This window comes from Octopus sinensis, linkage group LG7 (assembly GCF_006345805.1).
Source record: "Octopus sinensis linkage group LG7, ASM634580v1, whole genome shotgun sequence".
NCBI lineage: Eukaryota > Metazoa > Mollusca > Cephalopoda > Octopoda > Octopodidae > Octopus > Octopus sinensis.
Window position 1 is genome coordinate 94,831,100 of NC_043003.1, and position 25,000 is coordinate 94,856,099.

The 25,000-nt window shown below is 37.0% G+C and overlaps 1 protein-coding gene across 8 annotated transcripts in view; it reads left to right on the top strand.

The window, feature by feature from the left end:
• The window catches only part of LOC115213777 (tumor protein p53-inducible protein 11), a 547,834-nt gene that overhangs the window by 266,014 nt on the left and 256,820 nt on the right, over window positions 1-25,000 (top strand). Inside the window, exon 1 of one of the 8 annotated variants that reach the window (XM_029782612.2) lies at window positions 15,156-15,880. The exons of the other annotated variants lie outside the window; for them this stretch is intronic. Coding sequence (XP_029638472.1) covers window positions 15,834-15,880 — 47 coding nt within the window. The 5' untranslated portion in view covers window positions 15,156-15,833. Of the gene's footprint in view, window positions 1-15,155; window positions 15,881-25,000 lie in introns of those variants that run through there. 8 annotated transcript variants of the gene reach the window in all.

The following is a 25,000-nucleotide window of genomic DNA, read 5'->3' on the forward strand; positions in this document are numbered from 1 at the left end:
GTGGTTTAAGGGAGATAACAAGATCACATAAGATGTTAATGTTAATATTTTAAATATTTCTTGTTAGTTCACATAAAAAGTATTAAAAATTAAGATTTTCATCTGTTAAAAATCTAAGGTCTTCTTTAGGATTTTGCAGCGGTGTTTAGAAACAGAATTTAATTAATTTGAAGATAGTTAGTTAATCAAAATGCAGACTCGTTTCATTGAAATCCGTACCAAATTAATTCATTAAAAGCAGTGGTAATGAAGATTATGAGGGTAAGTCTACAGATTAATGTGTTTCTTTTTTTTTTCTTCTGTGAATATGCTAAGTTTAATCAAAATCGGAATTAGATTAATTTAAAGATACCAATTTGATTAAATGAAATCTGAACCAAATGATTTCAAAATGATCTAATGAATTTGACTGCTTACTGTAAGTTCACTCAACAGGCTTGAATGAAGCAGGAATGGTGATGATGATGATGATGGTGGCAGTAGTAGTGATGGTTGTCTTGGTGGCAGCAGTGGTGGTGACAGTGGTAGTGGTCGTGGCAGTGATGATGATGATGATGATGATGATGATGATGATTCTAGAAAAGGAGAATACATTGTAATTCTTACAAATGTTGAACAGGAAGAAGATTTATGAAATTAAGATAATTAGTATGAGTAAAGGATAAGGATCAACATTTTTTAAATGTAGAGAGCAAAAAAAAAAAATTAATACCTAAAGCCCCCTTTAGCTTCATTGCATGCTTTTACATCTAACCCCCACACGGTACACACTTGGCCAATCTAATCAAAATCTACCCTTTCCCATTTTCCTAAGTTCTCCTTTCTGTATACATACATGCCAAGTGCAGAAATCCCTTTGATTACTTTAAACAAATAAGGTCACTGACCTTGACAATATTTCTTCCACTACACATAACCCTTTAGCATTTAAACTGACCTTATCCAGCTCAAATATTCTACCTGTTTTATATTCAAACTGGCCAGTTCTGGCTTCTTACATCTATCCAACAAGGTTATTTTTAAAATAAACCACATCATCAAAATCTCATAACTACAAGATAATGCATGATTATTAAAAACAATGTGGCCTATGCCAGGGGCATTACCAGCCCACTTATGCGTACCTTTTCCTTCTTTGGACACTAAAACTCTGCTTGCGAAGACCTGTTGAGGCAAGCGAAATCAAAATCAAATTCAATGACTGGCGTCCGTGCTAGCGGGGTGCAAAGAGCACCATCCGAGCGTGATCATTGCCAGAGCAGCTATCTGGCCTCCATGCCGGTGGCACGTAAAAGACACCATTCGAGCGTGATCGTTACCAGCATCGCCTTACTGGCACCTGTGCCAGTGACATGTGTAAAAGATTTGAGCAAGGTCGTTGCCAGTACTGGCCCCATGCCGGTGGCACGCAAAAGCACACACTACACTCTTGGAGTGGTTGGCGTTAGGAAAGGCATCCAGCTGTAGAAACTCTGTCAGATCAAGATTGAAGCTTGGTGCAGCCATCTGGTTTGCCAGCCCTCAATCATTCGTCCAACCCATGCTACCATGGAAAGTGGACGTTAAATGATGATGATGATGATGAATGTGAATAAGCATCACATTTTACAGAATAATTTGAATGCTAAAGGGTTATACTGCTCATATCCAGCCCAAATATCCTACTTGCTTTATATTCAAACTGGCCAGATCTGACCTTTCACTCCTATTCAACTATGTCATTCTAAAAATACTCAGTTATATCATTAAAATCTTGAAGCTGTGAGATAATGCATAGTTAATTCAAAATAATGTGTATAACTAAGCATTACCTTTGACAGAGTGATCTGACCTGCCTGAAACTGCCCATGGTTCTCTGATACAAATCCCTTGTTTGATCATGATCATTATCATCATCATCATCATCATCATCATCATCATTTAACATCCGCTTTCCATGCTAGCATGGGTTGGGCAATTTGACTGAGGTCTGGCGAACCAGACTCCAATCTGATCTGGCAGAGTTTCTACAGCTTGATGCTCTTCCTAACACCAACCACTCCGAGAGTGTAGTGGGTGCTTTTACGTGCCACTGGCACGAGGGCCAGTTAGGTGGTACTGGGAACGGCCACGCTCAACATGATCTTAATTAAAACCTTTCATCAAAAGTTCATACTAATTTATATTCCAAACACCAGAGTAATAATGATAAAGTTATTTTATTAAATTCTTTACTATGTTCAAAATTGGTTGAAACAAAAGCAGTGTGTTTTAATAGAAATAGAGTAATGTGCCCCAGAACTTAATCCTATATTCATCAATTTCTTTCAATCTCTTATTTTCTATGGACCTTTCCATCCTGACTTTTGGAAGCACACTTCAGTGAGTCCTATTTAAAAGAAAAATAACTTTCCCAACCCAGTTGAATATCACACTATTGCTCTTACTTCTAACATTTCTAATGAATCACTAATGAACACACGGCATCCTCTAGTCCATAGATATCTCTTCTTTCTGCTTTTGCTCTCATTATTGTGATGGCCTCTGTTCCTCATAGCTGGCTGGTCTCATACCTCCACTACTCAGGTACCTCAACCTACTTGTATCTTCACCTCCCATCACTCATTTTGCATCCAAATTCCTCAGCCATGAACTGACCACTATGCTGGGTCTTTTCTTCCTCAGAACTTCAGACCTCTAGAATCTCCTCCTTTGTCATCATTTCCCGAAACAGTTTAAATGATATATTAAAGGAATTAAGTTCACCTGTCTTAGAGGGCTTTCACAGATCAAGGGCACTGCGTCTTCCTTCAATGTCTGCAAGATAAAAATAAAAGGAATGAAACATAGTCATAAAAGTAGCTTCTATAGTCTATCTATACAACAGAGGTTGTAAAGTAAGGAACGACATTGTTTATATTGGATAAAAAATGGTAAGAATGTAAAAATAGTAACTGAATAAAATAATGATTAATATTTCAAAGAATAAACAAACATACAAAAACAATAAGAGAGAGCATAAGAATAATAATAATGATTTCTAAAACAGGCATAAGGCTATATAAACATAGTAATTATATTATGGCTGGGTTCCAACCCAGGCTGCAGCAACAAAGTTCACCTGCCACATTTCTCGGTTCAACATCTCTGCTTCAAGGTCCTGGATACATTCCAGGCCAATGTCTGTGACCAAGCTGTTGATGTAAGTGTAACAACATTTAATTCTTCATACATCACCATGAAGTGGGTTCCACAAGACTAATTTGGGTGCTTCCAATTCAGAGTGGCACATGCAGTGACCAGATGGTCACTGCATGCGCCACTCTGAATTGGAAGCATCCAAATTAATTGCAACTGTCTTTGCCTGGTCTTCTCACTAACTTTCAGCAAGTCTCCATAAAGGCATTCATTTATCATATGTTGCTGCCATTTCATATTTGGGGTCATTTGTAGCATCCTTGTGTAACAGCCATCTAGCCTGTTTCATAATTTTTTAGTCAGTGATCATGTTTCACTACCATATAATAACACTGATTCAACAGTTGCAGCGAACAACTTGATTTTTGATTTGCTTGGGCAGACCTTACCTTGTGACAGGCTGTCCATGTTCGTGTATTCCTGAGATTTATATATATATATACTCACACACACATGTACATATGTATATATATATATGTATATATGCATATATAATATATATATATATATATATATATATATATATATATATATATATATATATATATACCGGAGTAAACACATAAATGTGAAACAGGGTGGAAAAAAGAGTACTCAAATACCAGTGGTAGAGTAATATGCTTTATTTTAAGCAGCAGAAAATTCAACAAAATCTGTTACTCTGAGTTTCTCGTTGCCGTTCATCAGACAGTTTTTGCTAGAATGGAACATATATATTAATTCAATCTATACTCTTACAAACGCTACACCTTTAAAAGAAATGGACTTGTTTGATTGGCCCTTTAGAAAAAAACGGTCAATCTTCGAGCGATAACAAAAAGGTCAAAAATATATGTATATATATATAAAAAAACTTATAAAAATTATAAAAATTATAAAATCCGAGGAAAAAACCGAGGAAAAAACCTATTGCCGTTAATGAAGACAGTACAAATTAATGCATAGAAATTAAACCTGTTATAAATACTGCAATACATATTTATATTAAAATCCACATATATATATCAACATACACAAAGGATGCGCGTAAACGCCATACATACATATACAGACGTATGAATATGAATCTAAATTATACACATAAAAGCATGTGTACATATATTCACGCAAACCGTCTCGCACGCAAGCTAAAATTCATCTATGTAGCAATTCTCATATACTGAGCAAGGATGGGGAACGAAAGAAAGGGAAAGAGAGAAAAAGGAACGAAGGAGGGGTGGGGAAAAAACTTGTAGCGATATTATTGGCATCTATAGAGGCCAGGATACATACACAAGTTTGAATTGATACATATACATACCGTCGTGTGTATGCGTGCTTAAGCACAAGCATACTTTCACTTACACATACACAGATACGCATGCTTACAAATACATATGCTTTGCTATACACAAACTTATATAAACATTCTAAATTTGACAACATTGCTTTTTTTAAAAAAATGGGGTGCATTAATAAAAAATATACGAAAGACATATAAAATAAAATATAACATCCTATTTTGGGTCATTTATAAATAATCAAGGTAATATAAATAATCAAGGTAATCCTATGCAATACAATAACATGAAAACAAAGTTTGTAGGTTTTTCCTAATATATATGTAGAAACAATAAGACTTTGCTATAGATCCGTCGTAGCGCTTAAGAGTCAAAATCAAAAATCAAAAATCAAAATACAAAATATATACTCTATCCATATGGTATATTTATATTCGACATTTTAAATTTAGCCGCGTGCCTACATAAGTTCATTAACTCACTTCTTTGATTCAAAGAATTATTGTCTTTGAATAATATGTGCATTTTTTCTAATAAGCAAAGCTTGCACTTGAAGTTATATTTGTAAGCTCCATGCCTGTATGGTGCCGCCCTGTCCAGAATGCTCCATGTCACGTTGAAAGGTGGGGCTTCCTTTTCTTTTAGTTCCCAGACATATTTTGCTAGGCTGGTTTTCTTCCTATTCTCTGGGTATTTAAAAGAATTCTTATGAGAATAAAATCTTGTTTTAAATGAATTTTCTGAAGCCCCTGTGTATGTCTTGTATTCCGATGAGCCTTCCACTTGCACCTTGGCTCTATAAACTACTCCTTTCACTAGACATTTCCCTTCTAACGGACAGGAGCTTTCGTTTTTGAAATTACATTTCTTAATGGGCTCGGCACCATGTCTAATCTCAATTAGCTTCCTATTATGTTGGCTAATGTAAGAGGCGAAATTTCTGCAACAAGAATAGCTAACCTTCAGGGTTCTTCTATTAAATATTCTGTAGAATTTATGACCCTGCTTAAAATGCTTAGAGACTAATCTCAAAAATTCCTTACCTATATTAGTCTTTACGGCCAAATTGAAAGCCGGGTTGAACCACAAAACTTTCCTGTCCTAGTTCTTCGTGCAGCATTATTATAAGCATTAAGCTGGTTGAACTGGATCTTCTCCGAGAATCCACTATTCTTTAATGCGCTATCGTAATAAGGTGCGCATTATGGAATACTGCCTCGTCCGAAGAAATTGAAGATATTCTTCTACCTACATTGCTGATTAAGTTGCTAAGGATAACTGGTGGATGGTTCGAATCTTTGCTAATATACGATAGCTTTTCATTGGGCTTACGGAAAGGTTTAAATCTATCCGATCTTACATTAAAATTTACGTCTAAAAAATCTACACTATTCAGGTTAGTATCTATCGTAATCCGTAAGCCCATCCTTTGAAAGAAAGCTATAAGGTCCTTCCTAAGTCTATCTGATTCATGGCCGTTTAGATTATGCGTGGCTATAAGGCCATCATCCCTATATAGACCTGCATCTATAAATGGGAATTCTATTTTTAGATTATGGAGAATAAAGGCTCCTATGAGCATACATAATTCAGCCCCGTCGTATGCCCCCATCGGTACATCGAAAAGAGAATCCTCAGTCTTCTTAATCCAGGTGGAATCCTCGAAAAACAGAAGCGATTTCCTCGCATGCATAATAATTTCAATTTCCGAGCTATCGATGTTGACATACTGCTTGGCGAAGCAATGCCCTTAGGAGAACCGTCCAGATATCGACGGTAAAAGTCAATAATGTCGAATTGTGTGAAACTACAATTATTCTTATAGCTAATACCTTTAAACCACTCTATAACTGACTTACTATTCTTCCAAATTCTCAAGTCTACTTCACTATCTAACTTGACCGTTTTTTCTAAAGGGCCAATCAAACAAGTCCATTTCTTTTTAAAGGTGTAGCGTTTGTAAGAGTATAGATTGAATTAATATATATGTTCCATTCTAGCAAAAACTGTCTGATGAACGGCAACGAGAAACTCAGAGTAACAGATTTTGTTGAATTTTCTGCTGCTTAAAATAAAGTATATATATATATATATATATATATATATATATATATATGTCTGGCGTTAACAGCCCTTCTTATCTTGTTCTCCTTGTCCTGTCTCTCACTGTTATATATTTATTTTTCCACTGTTTATATATATATATTTTTTACTGTTTATATGTTTGTACTGTCTTTACCGTCTTGCTTTTTTTTTTACCCCTCTGCGACAAGATCTCAGAATTTTAATTGATTTGCTTTTCGCAGGAAGGAATTTTCATTCGAAGTAACGTCTCGCTTTTATCCTTCGAAACGTTTAGTAGATGAAACTTTAGCGACTGAAGAAGGGGATTTTTCGTTGTGCTTATTGTCCTGTATCTCCTTTTTTTTTGCCTGTCTTGTTCCTTGGTTTGTGTCTATGTTTTTCGTCTCTCTATGTGTTCGACGTCTTTTTGGTGTCCTGTACACATATATGCGTGTATATGTACATGTAGAGGTAGGTACGTACATATATGTTTATATATATGCATATATTATTAAAATTATATATATATATATATATATATATATATATATATATAATATATATATATATATATATGTACATACACACACACACGTATGTATGTATGTGTAAAAATATATGTACTGGGCTTCCACACAGTTTTCATCCACCAAATTCCCTGAAAAGGCCCAGAGTTATAGTAGAAGACACTTGCTCAAGATGCTGCACAGTGGAACTGAACCCAAAACCCTGTGACTGAAAAGAAAGCTTCTAAACTACACAGCCATGCCTGTGCCTCTGAAACATTTCTATCAAAATTATTAGAGAACTTATACCCATAGCAAATTTTGTTTTCACATGGGAAGTACTGTCACTCAGTGTCTAACTTTGATTCAAGATTGACATTGAAGATGTAAAATCGTTGTAAGCATAACCAATGCAAAATTGCATTATAATTCATCTCAGATACTATAGTAATGCGCTGTTTCTTTCTGGAATAGCAAATTAATGTTTTCATATTCACTTAACACAGGCCTCATAAATGTTAAATAAAGTTCATTAGTTTCGTCTGAGTACATAGCATGTAATTACTTTCAATAATACTGGCTTCAACTAGAAGATGCCATTTGAAAATGTAATTTTAATGAATCCCACTGATTAAGAATTCTTTATACAGTTATATCACACTAACCACCTTGTGGCTGAAGGGGGGATCGTTTTCAAAGGTTCTTCACTATAATTAATTAATTTCTGTATCTCTATGTACAGTTTTCTCTGCAGTGCTGCTCTGTGGAACCAGTAGTAAGTTTCTCTTAAGAGTTAATGTTAGAAGGTAATTCTTCAGCAGTATAATATATATATATATGATGGTAGTCTCTCAAGGTCTGAGAAAGACAGTTCTACAATTTCTTGCTGAAAACCTGCGTAAATGATTTGTTTATTGTGATCAAATGCCTGAGCTGTGTTGTACATTAGCTCACTCCCTCTATCAAATTGGCATTGCCTGAACAGGTTCACAGTGTATAACATGTCAGAAGTCAAAGTGATCACAAAGCAGCATGATATCAAGTGTTTTGCTCAAAAACACAATTCACTACCTAGTTCAGGAACTGAAACCACAATCTTGCAATTGTGAGAACAACACCCTAACCACCAGGCCATGCACCTTCATTTCAGCAGTATGGAACATGCTAAATTGGTGGTCCTCGACTGGGATCCACATAACTCTGAGCACCTTTTCAAACTCCACCTGTCTAACACCCGTGGACATGATTACAAAGTCAGAAAACAGCACATCTCCCATGACTTTTGGAAATATTTTTTCATGCTAAGAATTGCTGAAGCATGGAACAGACTGCCAGCATCAGTTGTTAGTTGTCGGAGCACTGCATCCTTCAAAACTTCCATGCTTCCTGAGATTCGCCAACACTACACCTGATTTTCCCCCCTCCATACACACGCAAGCATGTATCTGACTTATACACTGTCCACTTTCCAGACATTTGTACATTACTGCATATACTTTATACACACTTTTGACAAGTTGTGGTGCACCTGAGCACTGTATGCAATAATTTCATTATTATGACCATTGGGAGTCCATATAAGATTTTTTTGTTAAAGTTTATGCACAATAAATTGGTGACAATACACAAAATATTTTAACAATTTATCTTATACAATTCCTAATGATATCTTTATATATAAAAGAGAGGTTGTGTATCTGTCTCCTACGATTTAGATTCCTAACTACTCCCACATTTTGCGGTGCAGTTTATCTTATAGTCGTGATTCATATCGAGCGCTTCTGGGTATTAGCGCACGTCTATGATGAGTCTACGATTTAAAAAAAAATTTACCATCATTTTTTCCATTTTAATGCATTTTTTTCGCTATTATATAAGGGAAGTAACTCTCTAAAAATGTCTACGATGAGTCAACGATTTAAAAAAAATTTACCATCATTTTTTTTCCATTTTTAATGCATTTTTTGCTATTTTTTGGCTATAACTCTCTAAAAATGCTTATATAGTTATTTCCCTTACAAACCCGAGCAACGCCGGGCGATACTGCTAGTTTAATTATAAAAATATAATAGGATTTTTCAAAACATTGAATGGGCACAAGAGTCCAGTTAAATAAAATAGGAATCAAAGGGATCCAGAAGCGAAATATAGTTGAAAATCATTGTGCTAAATAAAAAGAGTGAAGAGCAACAAATACATTGTATACTCTTTTACTTGTTTCAGTCATTTGACTGCGGCCATGCTGGAGCACCGCCTTTAGTTGAGCAAATCGGCCTCAGGACTTATTCTTTGTAAGCCTAGTACTTATTCTATTGGTCTCTTTTAGCCGAACTGCTAAGTTACAAGGATGTAAACACACCAGCATCGGTTGTCAAGCGATGTTGTGGGGGAGGGGGGACAAACACAAACACACAAATATATACACACACATACATATATATATATATATATATATATATATATATATATATATATATATATATATATATATACATACATACATATATACGAAGGGCTTCAGTGGGACTGAACCCAAAACGATGTGGTTGGTAAAAAATCTACTTACCACACAGCCACTCCTATGCCTATATATATAAAAAATACAAAATGGGAAAAGAACGCAAAACATCCAGACAGTTAGGTGATGCAAAAATGGGACAACAAAACATCCAGATAGATGATACAAAGAAAACAAGGATGGGTCATTCGAAGTTTTCTTTCCTCAGTCAAGTACCAAATTATCTTCGCAATTTTGGCTGATTATACTTGAGATTGCTCCAATTTGGCCAGCCCCAAGGAAAAACTTAGCTAAGAGCATAAGATTCCTTGGAAGAAAACAAGGATGGAAAAAACGAACAATTTTACACAAATACAATAATAATAAAAATAATAATAATGATAATAATAATAACAGGACATAACAACAGGTATCTTTCAACTAAGGATGAATTAAATTAAGCTGGCGTGTATATCATCATCATCATCGTTTAACGTCCGCTTTCCATGCTAGCATGGGTTGGACGGTTCAACTGGGGTTGGGAAACCAGAAGGCTGCACCAGGCCCAGTCTGATCTGGCAATGTTTCTACAGCTGGATGCCCTTCCTAACACCAGCCACTCCATGAGTGTAGTGGGTGCTTTTTACGTGCCAGACGAGGCTGGCAAACGGCCACGATCGGATGGTGCTTTTTACATGCCAGCAGCATGGAGGCCAGTCAGGGCGGTGCTGGCAACGGCCATGTTCGGATGATTCTCTTACGTGCCACCGGCACTGGTATCACAGCTACAATTTCCATTGATATTGATCAATTTCGATTTTGATTCTGATTCTCACTTGGCTCAACAGGTCTTCCCAAGTAGAGTTTTGTGTCCCAAGAAGGAAAGGTATGCATAAGTGGACCGGCTACATCCCAGGTAGAGGCCACAGGTTATGGTCTCACTTGTCCTGACAGGTCTTCTCACACACAGCATACTTCCATAGGACTCGGTCTCTAGTCATTTCCTCGGTGAGACCTAAAGTTTGAAGGTCGTGCTTCACTACCTCGTCCCAGGTTTTCCACAGGTTCCCTCAACCGCTAGGGTGTGGCACTTTTTCACACAACTATCTTCATCCATTCTTGCCACATGACGATACCAGCGCAAACATCTCTCTTGCACACCACAACTGATGCTTCTGAGGTCCAACTTCTCTCTCAAGGTACTTACACTCTGTCAAGTATGAACACTGACATTACACATCCATCGGAGCATACTGGCTTCATTTCTTGCGAGCTTACGCATATCCTCAGCAGTCATGGCCCATGTTTCACTGCCATGTAGCATGGCCGTTCATATGCATGCGTCATACAGTCTGCCTTTTACTCTGAGTGAGAGGCCTTTTATCACCAGCAGAGGTAAGAGCTCTCTGAACTTTGCCCAGGCTATTCTTACTCTAGCAGTTACACTTTCAGCACACCTGCCTCCCGCTACTGACTTGGTCACCTATTTCTAGTTTTTCTCCCTGGAATGTGGCGGAGGTTGATCTCTGCGCATTTTCAGTGTTTATTGCTCCTAAGCATCTGCCACATACAAAGACTATTTTCCTAGTTAGCCTTCCTTTGACATTGCTGCACCTCTTATGTGTCTATAGCTTACACTTGGTGCATCTTATAGAGTTTCTACCTACACCTTTTCTACAGATCGAGCAGGGCCATCTACCTGAAGGCGTTTATGATTTGTCAGCCTTCCTACTTATTAGGACTTTGGTTTTAGCTAGGTTGACTCTAAGGCCCTTCGATTCTAATCCTTGCTTCCACACCTGAAACTTCTCCTCCAGTTCTGATAGTGACTCAGCAATTAGAGCAAGGTCATCAGCATAGAGGAGCTCCCAGGGGCATCCTGTCTTGAATTCCTCCATTATTGCCTGGAAGACTATGATAAATAGGAGGGGACCGAGGACTGAACCTTGGTGGACCCCTACCTCTACCCTGAATTCTTCACTGTACTCGTCACCAACCCTCATCTTACTCACAGCGTCCCTGTACATGGCTCGTACAGCTCTCACTAACCATTCATCTATCCCTAGTTTCCTCATTGACCTCCAGATAAGGGATCGGGGGACCCTATCAAAAGCTTTCTCCATGTCAACAAAAGCCAGGTACAGGGGCTTATCTTTGGCTAGGTATTTCTCCTGCAGCTGCCTTACCAGGAATATAGCATCAGTGGTACTTTTCCCTGGCACGAACCCAAACTGCATCTCATCTAAACTAACTCTCTCTCAAATTAGTTCGGCTATGACCCGCTCTGTAACCTTCATTACCTGATCCAACAGCTTGATACCCCTGTAGTTATTTGTATCTAGGGCGTCACCTTTACCTTTGTAGCAGTTGACTATTATGCTGCTACACCAGTCATTGGGAATGACTCCTTCGTGTATCACCTGGTTAACTATACGGGTGACTAGGCTATAGCTGACACTACCAGATATTTTGAGCATCTCTGCAGTAATTCCTGATGGGCCTGAGGCTTTCCCTGTCTTCATGCTTCTAATTGCCTTAACTACCAAGGAACTGTCAACTCGGATTGCTGGTCCCTCTGTTGGGTCGACATTCGACAGACTCTCTTTATCCCATTCATTTTCTTTATTCAGCAACCTTTCATAGTGGCGTCTCCAAACCTCTCTCTTTGCATCCTCATTTAGTGCAAATGAACCATCATCCATGCGAACACATTTCTCTCCTACCACATCACGATTCTCTCTCACACACAGTCTTGCAACACGAAATACCTCAAGTCTTTCGTCCTCATGGCGCAGAACATTGGCAAATTTTTTCTTATCTGCTTCCCCTGTGGCTAAATACACCTGCCTCCTAGCTTCTTTTCTGGCAGTCTGATACACTTCCCTGCTACCACCGTTCTTCCAGTCCTTCCAAGCCTGTTTCTTTTGTCTAATAGCCCCGTCAACAACATTGGGTCTAGAGGGGACTTTGCACCAACCACAGATCTGGTCAGTGGCTCTCAGCAGGTTGTCCCAGAAACCTCCAGTTGTCTTCTACCTCATGTGAAGCTATATCCCCTTCTATTTCGTCAAAGGCTTCAAGTAATATGTCTCTAAATCTCTGTCCATTTGCAGGATCTTTAAGCTTCCAGACCCTTCTTCTCCATGTTGGTCATCTTCTGGTCATCCTCTTAGCCCTGATCCTAAAGTCACTAACTACCAGTCTATGTTGTGAGGTACATTCTTCGCCTGGGAAGGTTTTGGCGTTTATAAGCAGCCATCTTTCCCTTTTTCTGGCAAGGATGTAATCGATTTGGCTAGTATGTCAGCCCGATCGGTATGTGACTAGGTGGCTGGTAGGTTTCCTGAAGTTAGTGTTGCAGACCATAAGATCATTCGCATTGCAGAACTCCAGCAGCCTGGTTCCCTCCTCGTTGCGGGAACCATAGCCGTAGCCTCCATGTAAGCCCCCAGAATGTATATATGGAAGTGGAAAACAAAACCAAATATATGTGTCTGTGTTTATCCCCCACCCACCGCTTGACAACCGATGTTGGTGTGATTACGTCCCAGTAACTTAGCGGTTCGGCAAAAATAAACCGATAGAATAAATTACTGGACTTTAAAAAATCAAGTACTGGGGTCGATTCATTCGACTAAAAATTCTTCAAGGTGGTGCCCCCGCATGGCCGCAATCTAATGACTGAAATAAGTAAAAGGTAAATATTTGAGAAAGTTTTGATGAAATGAAGTCGAAATGGAGCACTAAACTGTAGGTTTGTCCTTTAAATCGCCCAGTACATCAATCCTGGAAGATGAAAAGTTCAAGATGAGCTCGACGGGATTTGAACTAATTTCGTAAATGGCTATAAATACCACATTTTGTCCGAAGCTCTAACGATTCTGCCAATCCATTCTGCTTGTAAGTCGCAGATGCTGTCAGTCAAGATTCCACCGGGATGTGAAATTCTCGCACACCATGCTCTGTGGCTGACTTATTTATTTTACTACACAGCTCTTTCATTCTTTTTGCCATTATCATCTTTACTATGATGCTATAACTGTTCCATTCATAAATATCTCCACCGGCATTCGTCGACCAGATATTCTTGCTACAGATAATTAGTCAAGCCAAGTTTTTGTTATTGTTTTCTCGCGTATTTTTGTTGCCTTTTAAACCATAGTCACAAAACAAACCTGGTCGCTGTCTAGAAGAAAATTTATTGTAATACAGAAAATGCACATTATGACATTTAATTGACTTTATTGTCAATATAAGACTAGAAAAATATTTATTTATCCCTCCTTTTCTCTCTTCTGTCTTCCTCTATATTTCTTTCATTTTCTCTCATGTACTATTCCTCCCTCACCGTTTCTTTCTCACCCCTTTATGTTTCCATTATACTCAACCGTTTGCTCTCTCTATTTCTAGGTTTACTCTTAATATTTTTTCTTTTCAGGTTTTCATTCTTTACTCTGTACTTTCGTTTTTATTTTTCTTACTGTTTCTATATCTATTTCTCCTCTTAATAATGTCTCAATCTTCCTAATTGATACTGACCCCCTCTCTTCAATATCACCGTTTTTCCAGTTATTTATCCCAGTGTTGCTTTATTTTTCGTTTTTGCTTCACTCTATTTCCCTGTCACTTCTCTCTCTCTCTCTCTCTCTCTCTCTCTCTCTCTCTCTCTCTCTCTCTCTCTCTCTCTCTCTCTCTCTCTCTCCCGTCTGCTTCTAAGCCTCTATTCTGGCTATTTTTTTCTCTTCACTTCCTCATAATTTAAAACTGGACCGTTTTGTTCTCTCTCTTCTCCCCATCTCCTTACGAGCGATTGCGTGCGTGCACGCGCGCATGTATGCAGAAGTGGTTGTTCAATGAGGGGAGAGGGAAGAAAAGTCGTTTCGGATAGATGACGCAGTTCCACCTCACTTTCTAAAGTATTATGAAAAGGTCATCACCTTCAAATAAGCGTGAATAAAAAGAAATAAAGAGAAAAAAAAGGCTGGAACTCGAAAGATTTAAATAATGTGGTTGAAGAGAAAGAGGAAACAAGAGAGGAAGGAGGGTTAAGAGCACACGATCCAAGCAACTGGAAAATGTTATTGTTTGGTGTTTATGTGGGTGAGGGTTAATAAAAGCTATCATTGGTCTTAGAGGATTGAAAAGTAGAATAATTAAGATGTGAGATTAAGATATTGATAATGGGTAAGAAAAGGAGAGATGAAAGGATAAAAGAAAGAAAGAGAGCTGGAAGATATGACTCTGTTTTTTTAATCAAGAGAAGAAAGCGGAAGAGATAAAGTGGTGAAAAATTGAAATAGGAGAAGAAATAGTGAAGGAGTTTTCGAAAAAGTAGATAGATGCGAGAAAAAGACAGAGAAAAAGAATAAATGAAAGAAAGAAAGTAAAAAGAAAAACGAGAGAAACAAGGTAAAACCGAAAGTAAGCAAAACACTAACGTATGAGGAAGAGAGAGAGAGAGAGAGAAAGGGAGATACGGATAAAGTTGATAGAAAATAAAGAGAAACGACTGAGAGAGAGAAAATGGAGATAGAAAGTAAATATTAAAGCGAGGAAAAGTAAAAGAAGCGATAAAGAATATTAACAAAGCATAAGAAAGCGATAGAGATAGATAGAGAGAAAGAGAATGAAAGAATGAGAGAGGCAATGTGGGGGAAGTAGTGGGCGGGAAAGCATGCACATGTGGTGTTTGTTGTATGCAATGGGAGCCTGAAGAGAAGTGACACTCACCACATCAAGAAGGGGATGAATGGAAACCGGTTTAGCTTTGTTTTGGGAGAGGCAGCTGCCAGAGTCATTGTAGGAAAAATAAAGGATACCTCGAATTAAACGACAGCTTTCAGCCAACATTCACACTGTGATTGCTATTATATCTGTCCACAAAGGTACATGTACCACTTGTATGTATAGATATTAAAATAAAAATAACCATTTTCGATATTATGAAGTTAGTGGCTATCTACTGAGTATATAACAAAATATATTTCGAACTTGATATATAAAATACTAACACAACAAAAGGACTTGTGTATTTATACTGTATATAAATTTTTTTAATGAAATGAAATAAGGAAACAAATCAAAAGAAAAGAGAGAGAGAGAGAGGCAAAATTTTGATAAAACGATTAGGAAAAAGAAGTGTAAACCGGACACACTAGCAGTCCAAACAACAGGAAACTAAGTGTCGACAAAGGCCAGATTTGGCTTGTTTAGGTTGGTAAGAAGTTTTTACTCTTCCATCAGCAACATCACCAGCACTGTTTTGGACAAATATACTATCCCATTCACCATCACCACACCACTGTTATCATGCAAGCAATGACAAGTCCTACAGTAACAACACCGTCTCTGAACACGTAAGATATATTCTTCACATATATATATAATGTGGCCTTATTTTCCCATTTATTTACCATTTCGTTTCCATGTGCGTTTGTTTTCTTCGCCTGTCATATTTTCTCGCTTTTCTTTTTCGTTTTCATTCAGTCTTTATATTATGTAGAAAACAATTTTTGTTCTTTTCACTAATAAAACACGAGTTAAAATTTTTGTTGAGAAAGTGATTTAGTAGATTAAGTACATTCATTCACCCTTTTAGCATCATTTGAGAGAAACATGTTTCTTTCGGAAGCGCGCAGTCCGAATTTATTATAGTTGAAGTAAAAAAAAAAGGAGGGAGATTAATTAAGAATAGTGACAGGCATCCCTTCTTTATGAAATATATTTATGATATAAAATATTTTAATTCAAAAGTCGGAACTTGGTTTGCCAAGAATATTTTTTTCACAGTAACCTTAACGAGTCCTCACAAATTTCACAGGAACAAGTTTTTGAGGTTTTATCTAAAGTCGTTTGTTATAAACAAGTACATTAAAGTGAGAATTTACTGGTTCAACACTAAATGAAAACAGTTGTAAATTGAACTCAGAATGCTCATCCGAATATTTCCTTTATTTTATAGTGCGCACCTTTATTTTAATAACGATACAAATTTGTAACTAAAAAGAAGTTTGAAAAAATAAATCAACTAGGAAAGAACGAATCATAAAACTGTGTTGTTAAATGCAAGAGAGAAAATAAAACAGGTTATTTTAAAGAAACTAAACCATATGCTTGCAAAATTCTTTGAATTATCAAAACAAGAAAACTTTTCTGGATGAGAATAAAGTGAAATTGATATCACAGATATAGATAGACAGACAGGGATAAGGAAAGAGTCATCCCGCCCACGGCGCAGGTGTGAATGGGGTACGAAATTTCCTCTGCCCTACAATAATTATTGTTGGGGTACTGAATGTACTTTTGTCCCAAGCACTGAGAGCCTTCGTTATGTAACCCACTCACTCATTTGATACCCGAGAGAATTGAGGATTTTTTTGATTACTACAATCTTGCAATCCATTTCGTTGTGTAGGAAATATGTGTACATAAAGACACATGTTAGCAGTTTGAATTAATAATATTGACAAACAATTCTTGTCCGGAAAGGCATGGACCTACACACGAATAGTTCTCTTGTGTATATATATATTGAAGTTATTTTTTAACCTCGCGCCAGCCCCGATCCCGCAAGCCTAGTATTCCAGCAGTGAAATTATCGTGTCTTTTTGTTTTATTTTGTATATGTATATGAACTAACAAACACCAGTCGCCTTCCTTTTTGAAAGACAACATGGAGATTTGAGAGCTATTTCTAGCAAATGCAAATCGAGTTACTGCGTAGAGGGCACCCCCTGCTTTTGGCTCGATAACTAACTATAAGGTCTTATGCGCGTGAAAAAACAAAAAGTCGGCTCCAATTTTCCGATATTTTTCATCTTCAGTGCTTCATTGTCGCCACATCACATAAATTAATAGGCCTTTACATGTTATGAATGAATTGTTAATATGTAAGACATTAACATAAATTTATTTACGTTTTGAACAAAGAAATAGTGTTACTTAATGACAACGTAGTTTACTGAAAATATCGTGACGGAGAGTTGTAATAAAGTGTATAAGTTCTATTCGTCTCGGTCGCGAGTTCAAATTTCATTTGTAATCGATTTTACTTTTAATTCATTTGCAAGCTATGAAATTGATGATAGACAAAATCGTCTGTGCCCGCAATATGCTGAAATCCTTCTCAAGCGAAAATCTGACATGTGTTTTTATTGATTTGTTTCTTTATTTTCCTTGTGGGCTCTCTTAAGTGTCATGTCAATCTAGTTGCTTTTAATTTCGAAACGAGGGATGTAAACGAATTCGTGTCGATGGAAATGGGATTGGTTATTTACATTCTTTGACCCATATGTTAGCGTCTGTGACAATGTTGTGTGTAGGAGAGCTTCACAGCTAAGACACATGTTAGCAGTTTCAATTAATGCTAACAAAATTCTTTATAGAAAAATGTACATAAATGCATGTCCAGTTGTATAAAAAAAAAAACCTGAAATGCTATATATAAATATCCGAGTGTGTGTATATATTATTTATGTACACTTACGTGAAAGTGGTATAAATAAAAAAACAACCTTGGATAGAAAAAGTCGAAGTTCCATCCCAAGAGTTTTTAACCCAATATTTACATGCTGTTTATGGTGCCCCCACCCCGAATTATTTTCACGTTCTTTAAGAGTTTATGAATTCTTACACTCACACGTTTTTTAAAGTTACCTTTGTAGACTCCCCTCCTTTTCCCACCAAACAGCCGTTTAACGAAACCAGCAGCTGGAAAAAATGTATCGTAGACAGAGCAGAAATTCTTGAGGATTAACAGTTCCGGGATGGAAGGGTTTGAGTTGTGCAAAATTTGGTGCGTGAAACAATTTAGGGACGACGGAAAGTGGATGCGTAGAGTTACCGTCGTATAGCCGATGACCAACTGACTGAGATCAGACCTATGATCGAAGGCATTCTGCTCATGACTATCACTCCTCTTTTATGTGCAGGAAACCCTGGATGATGTTATACAACCTGTTCTCTGAGGCGGTCGGATGCGAATTGAGTGAATTCGGTTGCCATTTTTAAGTGACCTCTCGAAAGTTCCCGCGTTTTTTGTGGGTGCATCGAAAGGGCTTTTAGAGTTGCAGTGGGTGCTACTGTAACTAAGAAATGACAGGCAGAGAGAGAGATGGGATATGAAGATATTGGTGGTTGTTTGTAGCTTTTCCTCGGATGTTTGAAATGTTTTTAAGCGAGGATAGGAAGCCGATAGCTATTAAACTCCCAGACAGTCCTCCTGTGTAACCTTTCATTTATTTTTTTTAAGACAATGTGGTTAGATTCAAGGATGGTCAAGCAACTAATTCTTGCAGATGAAGCGACCACGTAGTGGTTCAAGACCGATAGTTCCGAATTATAGAGGTTATCCTTCTTCAATACATTAATGTTTTCTTAGACATGAGGAATCTCTGTGGATAGGGAAAGTTGTTGAGTCTAGGGTGAACAACACTTTGAAAGTTAGGAAAAGGACAGTCACACACATATACACAACGAGCTTCCACACAATTTCTGTCTACCAAGTTCACTCATAAAGGTATTCGTTGGCTCAGAGCTATAGCAGAAGTCACTTTCCCAGGTGCTGTATAATGGGACTGAGTCCGAGACCATGTGATAGCAAAGCGCCCCTTACATTTCCACGTGTAGTTTCTATTTTCTTTTTGTCACATATTTCTATTATATATATATATATATATATATATATATATATATATATATATATGCACAATCAATGCAGTCATTTCAACCGATTTTGCCAGTCCTGGCGTCCTTCATAAGGGGCAGTATGAAGAATATGGTGACAGCTTTCTGCTATTCTGAATTGGATCTATAAATGCAGTATTGTATACATACTAATATACCCACTCCAAGTGCCTGGTTTTCCTGACTAGTGAATTACATGCTCACTCATCCTGCTAGAAACAGCAGCCAATGTTCCTTCATGTCTGCCTAACCAAGGGTAGGCTAGACATTCCTTAAAAATAGAGTTAGGAATAGTGAAAGTAAAGAATACGTACACACGGTATTTAGAGTTAGGGCTTTTGTTATGCCGAAAACGGCCGTCGTTAGGAATTATCTAATTGGTCATAAAAAGTAATTTCTTCTAATCTGCGTTTTAGGGTTAGGGTTAGGTTACGATTCTGCAAATTATATTTTGAAAGATAGGGGGTAAATCTGCCCTCACCAAAACAAATAAATAAATAAATGAAACAAAAAAACATTCCTGAATTTTTGTGACTATATATGTGTATGTGTTTGTGTAAACTATCTACTTTTAACCCTCTACCTGTCAAAAGCATTTTCATAAGTCTTAAACGCCCAATGCTTGTTTTCAGACCCTTAGTCCAAACCTTTGTTTCATACACTATGAGTTATATAAATAATATGAAGCTTTCCTTTCATAACTCCTATGTTATTCTGGTGGTTAAAAGAAAAAAGTAGAAATGTTTACCATATATTGATGCATGGCCACCAGAGAAATATTTATGTCTTGTGTAATTCAATCTGATACATAGGGTTGGCAAAGTGTTAAAGATATTTTGCCTCGTTAGTCTTTCTCTTTCCTTCCTCTCACCCAAGAGAAATATACCATTTATCCGCACAGTTTAAGATAATTATTATTGTTTATATTTATGATTACTGCATAACTTAACACTCTGACAAATAACGTATCTACTTGCAAATAATAAGTTGCCCTATTTTATACTTTATTTTAAATGAAAATATTGGTGGATGCAATCTATACACAAAGCAAAACTAAAACTTTCAAGGGAAAAAAAAAAAAAATGTACCAAGATTTAACACCAAATAAGGCGTGCGGCTTATACTCGAGTAAATACTGTAGCTGTTGAGAAAATAGGAACCAGCTTGTTCAACTACAACCTTTGAAGTTCGTGTGTAAGCGCCGTGTAAGTCCCATGAGTGAAACCAGTTGAAGGAAATACATGCGCGCGCTTGCACACACTATTTTTGTTTATTCTCCAGCAGCTTAGAAAGTTTTAGCCTCAGTATTTATAAATTGTCTCCGCTCCTATGTTTGAGTGACTGACAGCTATTGATATTATCAATTATATCTTATAACAACACCACTAAATGACAAAGTGTGTGCTGCTATGGGATTAGTTAATAATTATGTGATTGTCACTTTTTCTCTCAACTTTTTCCTGAAACACTACACCTACATAATTGCTCTCCAGTTTTAGACTTCTCAACTTGTGTGTATATAAACCCACAGTAAGGTTTTATATTTAGATATTTACTATAGGAACTTATGCATACATACACGCACACACATATGCTTGCATATATATATTATTCTTAAACAAGAATGTTGTTGATAGTGACTTCGAAATTTTGGCCAGCTTAGCCATCATGGCTGAAATTTCGAAATCACTGTCAACAACATTTTTGTTAAAGAATAACAAATTTGTACTTGCCCATCATCATCATCATCATCGTTTAATGTACGCTTTCCATACTAGCATGGGTTGGATGGTTCAACTGGAGTCTGGGAAGTCAGAAGGTTGTGCCAGGCCCAGTCTGATCTGGCAGTGTTTCTACACCCATCAGATTAATGTAAAATTATTTTCATTTTAACTGAACATAAAAACAGTCAAGACTATTGAAAAGGTTGCAAGACGCAACGAAAATTTTAGGAAAATAAAAAATAAGGAAATTTTTTCCAGTGAGTGTGTTAAATTATAAGGCACAAAAAGAAAATGACCCTCCCCTGACAGAATAAAAACAAACATTAATGTGTGTGTGTGTGTGTATGAGAGAGAGACTAAGAAAAGAACATGGACATGACTATAACTTTGTACTCTTTTATTCAAATTCCCACATATGTTTCAGTATTTGGTAACATGTATGTGTATATATGTTTACACATTTTCTCACCGCTTCCCAATGCTCTGTTTCCCTTTCTTTTGCACTCCTCTTTCCACAGTGTCTCTGATGCTTAAACATCCTCTCATCTTCACAACTCCTTTACACCTGTCTTTCCTTCAGCCACTGTCCAGATTCTCACCACCATCATTGCTTTCTTTTATTTCATCATCATCATTGTTTAACGTCCGCTTTCCATGCTAGCATGAGTTGGACGGTTCAACTGGGGTCTGGGAAGCCAGAAGGCTGCGCCAGGCCCAGTCTGATCTGGCAGTGTTTCTACAGCTGGATGCCCTTCCTAACGCCAACCACTCCGTGAGTGTATTGGGTGCTTTTTACGTGCCACCTACACAGGTGCCGGACGAGGCTGGCAACGGCCACGATCGGACGGTGCTTTTTACGTGCCACCGGCACGGGGGCCAGACGAGGCTGGCAACAGCCACAATCGAATGGTGCGTTTTACGTGCCACCGGCACAGAGGCCAGTCGGGGCGGCGCTGGCAACGGCCACGTTCAGATGGTTTTCTTACATGCCACCAGCACTGGTATCACAGCTACAATTTCCATATATCCTTTTCCCCCTCCACACTTTCCACCCATATTCATTTTGTTTAAAGTCATCACCCTATCTCTCTTACTTTCCTTTCCGTCATGGGAGATTTTTTGGCCCATTAGTCTTGCATGCTACAAGGTGACCTCTGGTGCTGGTGCCACCTAGTGCACTATGAAGTGGTTCACATTAGGAAGAGATCCAATTGGTAGAAACTATGCGAAAACTGAAGCAGAGCACAACATGATCCTGTAACTCTGAATTCCTTACCAGCAAAGAAAGCTTATGTAAAAGGATGATATGTCTGTGTGTATGTGTGTGTATAGTTTAGATTAAAAGTTTAGAAACTTTGTGAGAACGTGAAATAATTTGTTTTTAACAGTTGAGCATGAACCAGTTAAAATTATAAATAATAGCGTGTAAATATTGGGTTTAAAAACCTTTTGTATAGAAGAAGATGAAGGGTACCCATGGAACTCAAAACCCACATCTTCTATAAACCTGAATGACATTCTATATATTTTTTATTTGCTTAAAATATCTGAAATAGGATATGTGCTTGTCACCCAAATATCTAATCAGGTTGTACCGGAAATAGTTGTACCTTATGACTGGTGTAGCACTATCATTGTACAGTGTTACAAGACAAAGGAGATGTATTAGAGAGAGGAAATTACTGAAGCATCAACTTGTTAGACCAGGCTGTGAAGGTGACAGAAGTATCATATTCAATCAGGAACTGAATTAGCTTAGATGAGATGCAGGGTGGTTTTATGCCTGAAAGAGGTAGCACAGATGGCATTTTCTCTGAGGCACATACAGAAGTACTAAGCTAAGAGTAAGCCACTATATCTAACATTCATTGTTCACTAAGTTGGAGAAGGCCTTTGACAAAATGCTATGCTGAGTAATCTGGTGGTATTGATAAATGGTTTTTGAGTGTGCTGTTGATAAAGTGAGAGCAAATAATGAGTTAAGACACAAATTTAGTATAAAAATTGGGGTCCTTCGAGGTTCATTTCTCAGTCTTCCCCTGGCCATCATAAGAATTCAAGACTTATTTTGCAGAGTGAAGAGCTATATTTAGCTATAAGAACTGATGATCTACCTCTTATACCTATACAGTAGAATTAAAAGGGGAGAAGAAATTTCAGGCGTGGAAGCAGACCCTAGAACTGAGAAGCCTCAAATGAATTTAGTTAAGACTCAGGTGTTAGTGAGCAGAAAAGAAGTTAGGACTCTGTGCTGTCCAGGAAATAGCTTTACTCAATATGCAGAAAAAATGTAAATAGGAACTCCGTATGTTGTTTCCAGTATAAGGGGTGTTGTGGAGGGCCTAATGCAGTTTCGCACCTCTCCTTTAAAAATGTATTTTTTCAGATTCCTACGTTTTAGATGTCAGAGGTTACAAATATGCATTTTCAAAATTTAAAATTCACTAAACATATAGATATGTTTATAAAGAGATAGATAGATGTGAATGTCTTCCTGGGGCTATAAACAACAGTAATGCCATCTTCTATAGGACCGCCACATTTAGTTGAGAAATATATTTTATGAATAAACGGACAGGGATAAATGGATGGATGAAAGTTCAAAATTTGAAATTAGGAGAGGGGGTGAAATTTGAGCCCCTTATTAAACTTTATAACATTAATTATTAAACGTTGTTTGTTTCTCATAAAATGGTGTATATTTAATTAACATTACATTCTTATTTACGATTATTTAAGGTAAACACAAGTAAAATGCAAATTCTTTTCACTTTAATGTTTTTGTCTGTATTTAATTTCAATTTGCATATATGTTCATCAGTTCACTATTTCTTTAAAGTAAACAAAATCTAAACTTTAAATGGGGTGGGCGGTGAAATTGAAAGAAAAATTTTTTTTGCATATTTGTAATCTGCAACATCTAAAACATAAAGATCCGAAAAAAATTTTTTTCAAAAAAATGCATTTTTCAAGGAGAGGTGCGAAATTGCATTAGCCTTGTTGTGGAATCACCAGTAAGATAAGTAAGGAAACGGGTTTTATATATCAGATTCCCTGGAACAATAAGCACTAAGGACACAACAGAAATATATTCTCTTAAATACCCAACTGTCTCACAGGAAGTGGTTGATGGCTTCTGTTATCTTGGGAACGGTTACCGGAATCTGGAAACAAAGAAGTTGTTTTATTGTAGATATATTCCACTACCACATTACCAGAAACATCATTTTAATTCACCTGGTGGTTTGGTGTATTATTTTAAAATAGTAACGCTTTCTTGGAAATAGTATGCCTGACACTGTATCTCTTAAAAGCAAGTCCAAAAAGTTTGTGAACCTGTCTTGGAGTAGGTTTGTAGTAACTTGAGCGTTCTTGAACACCATATCACAGGGAGATTAGACTTAGTGAAGTTCTTGAAAGTTCTATGATTTTCTGAGTGATACATGAACAGGTGCTTTCATTTCATATATATTTCTTCCCACAATAAGCATTAGGTGGGTTATTTTTTTTTTTTTTTTTTTTTTTAGATTTTGAACTAAGTACTAATTTTTCCAAAAAATGCTCATTTTTATCCTCATTTAACATTTGTACTGGTTGAAACCCCCTTAAACCTTTAGTATTCAGATTCTATCAAATGTAATGCTTATTTATTCACATTCTTTTGAATTGATCCTGCATTAGCTCATATATGTAAGATTTTGATGATGTGTTAACTTTTATAATGACATTGTAGGGTTGGTGTGAAAGGTTAGATCTTGCCAATTTCAACATAAAACATGTAGAATATTTCGACTGGTTATAGCTGCTTTAAAACAAATCATTTGCTTCAGTTACTCATGATAAGTCATAGCAACTTCTGTTTTAGTGCTGGCAGTTTCATTAATTATTATAATGCACAAAATAAGGTACTTTCAAACCAGACTTTACTATACCAGGAAAGGTTTTTATATATAAAATTACAATTTTCAATAATTCTGCAAATTTGTATGCCAATTATTAGTTTTAGGATTTAATAACCATTGTATTTATTAGCAGTTTAAATCCAGTCTAATTATTGATCCATGCACT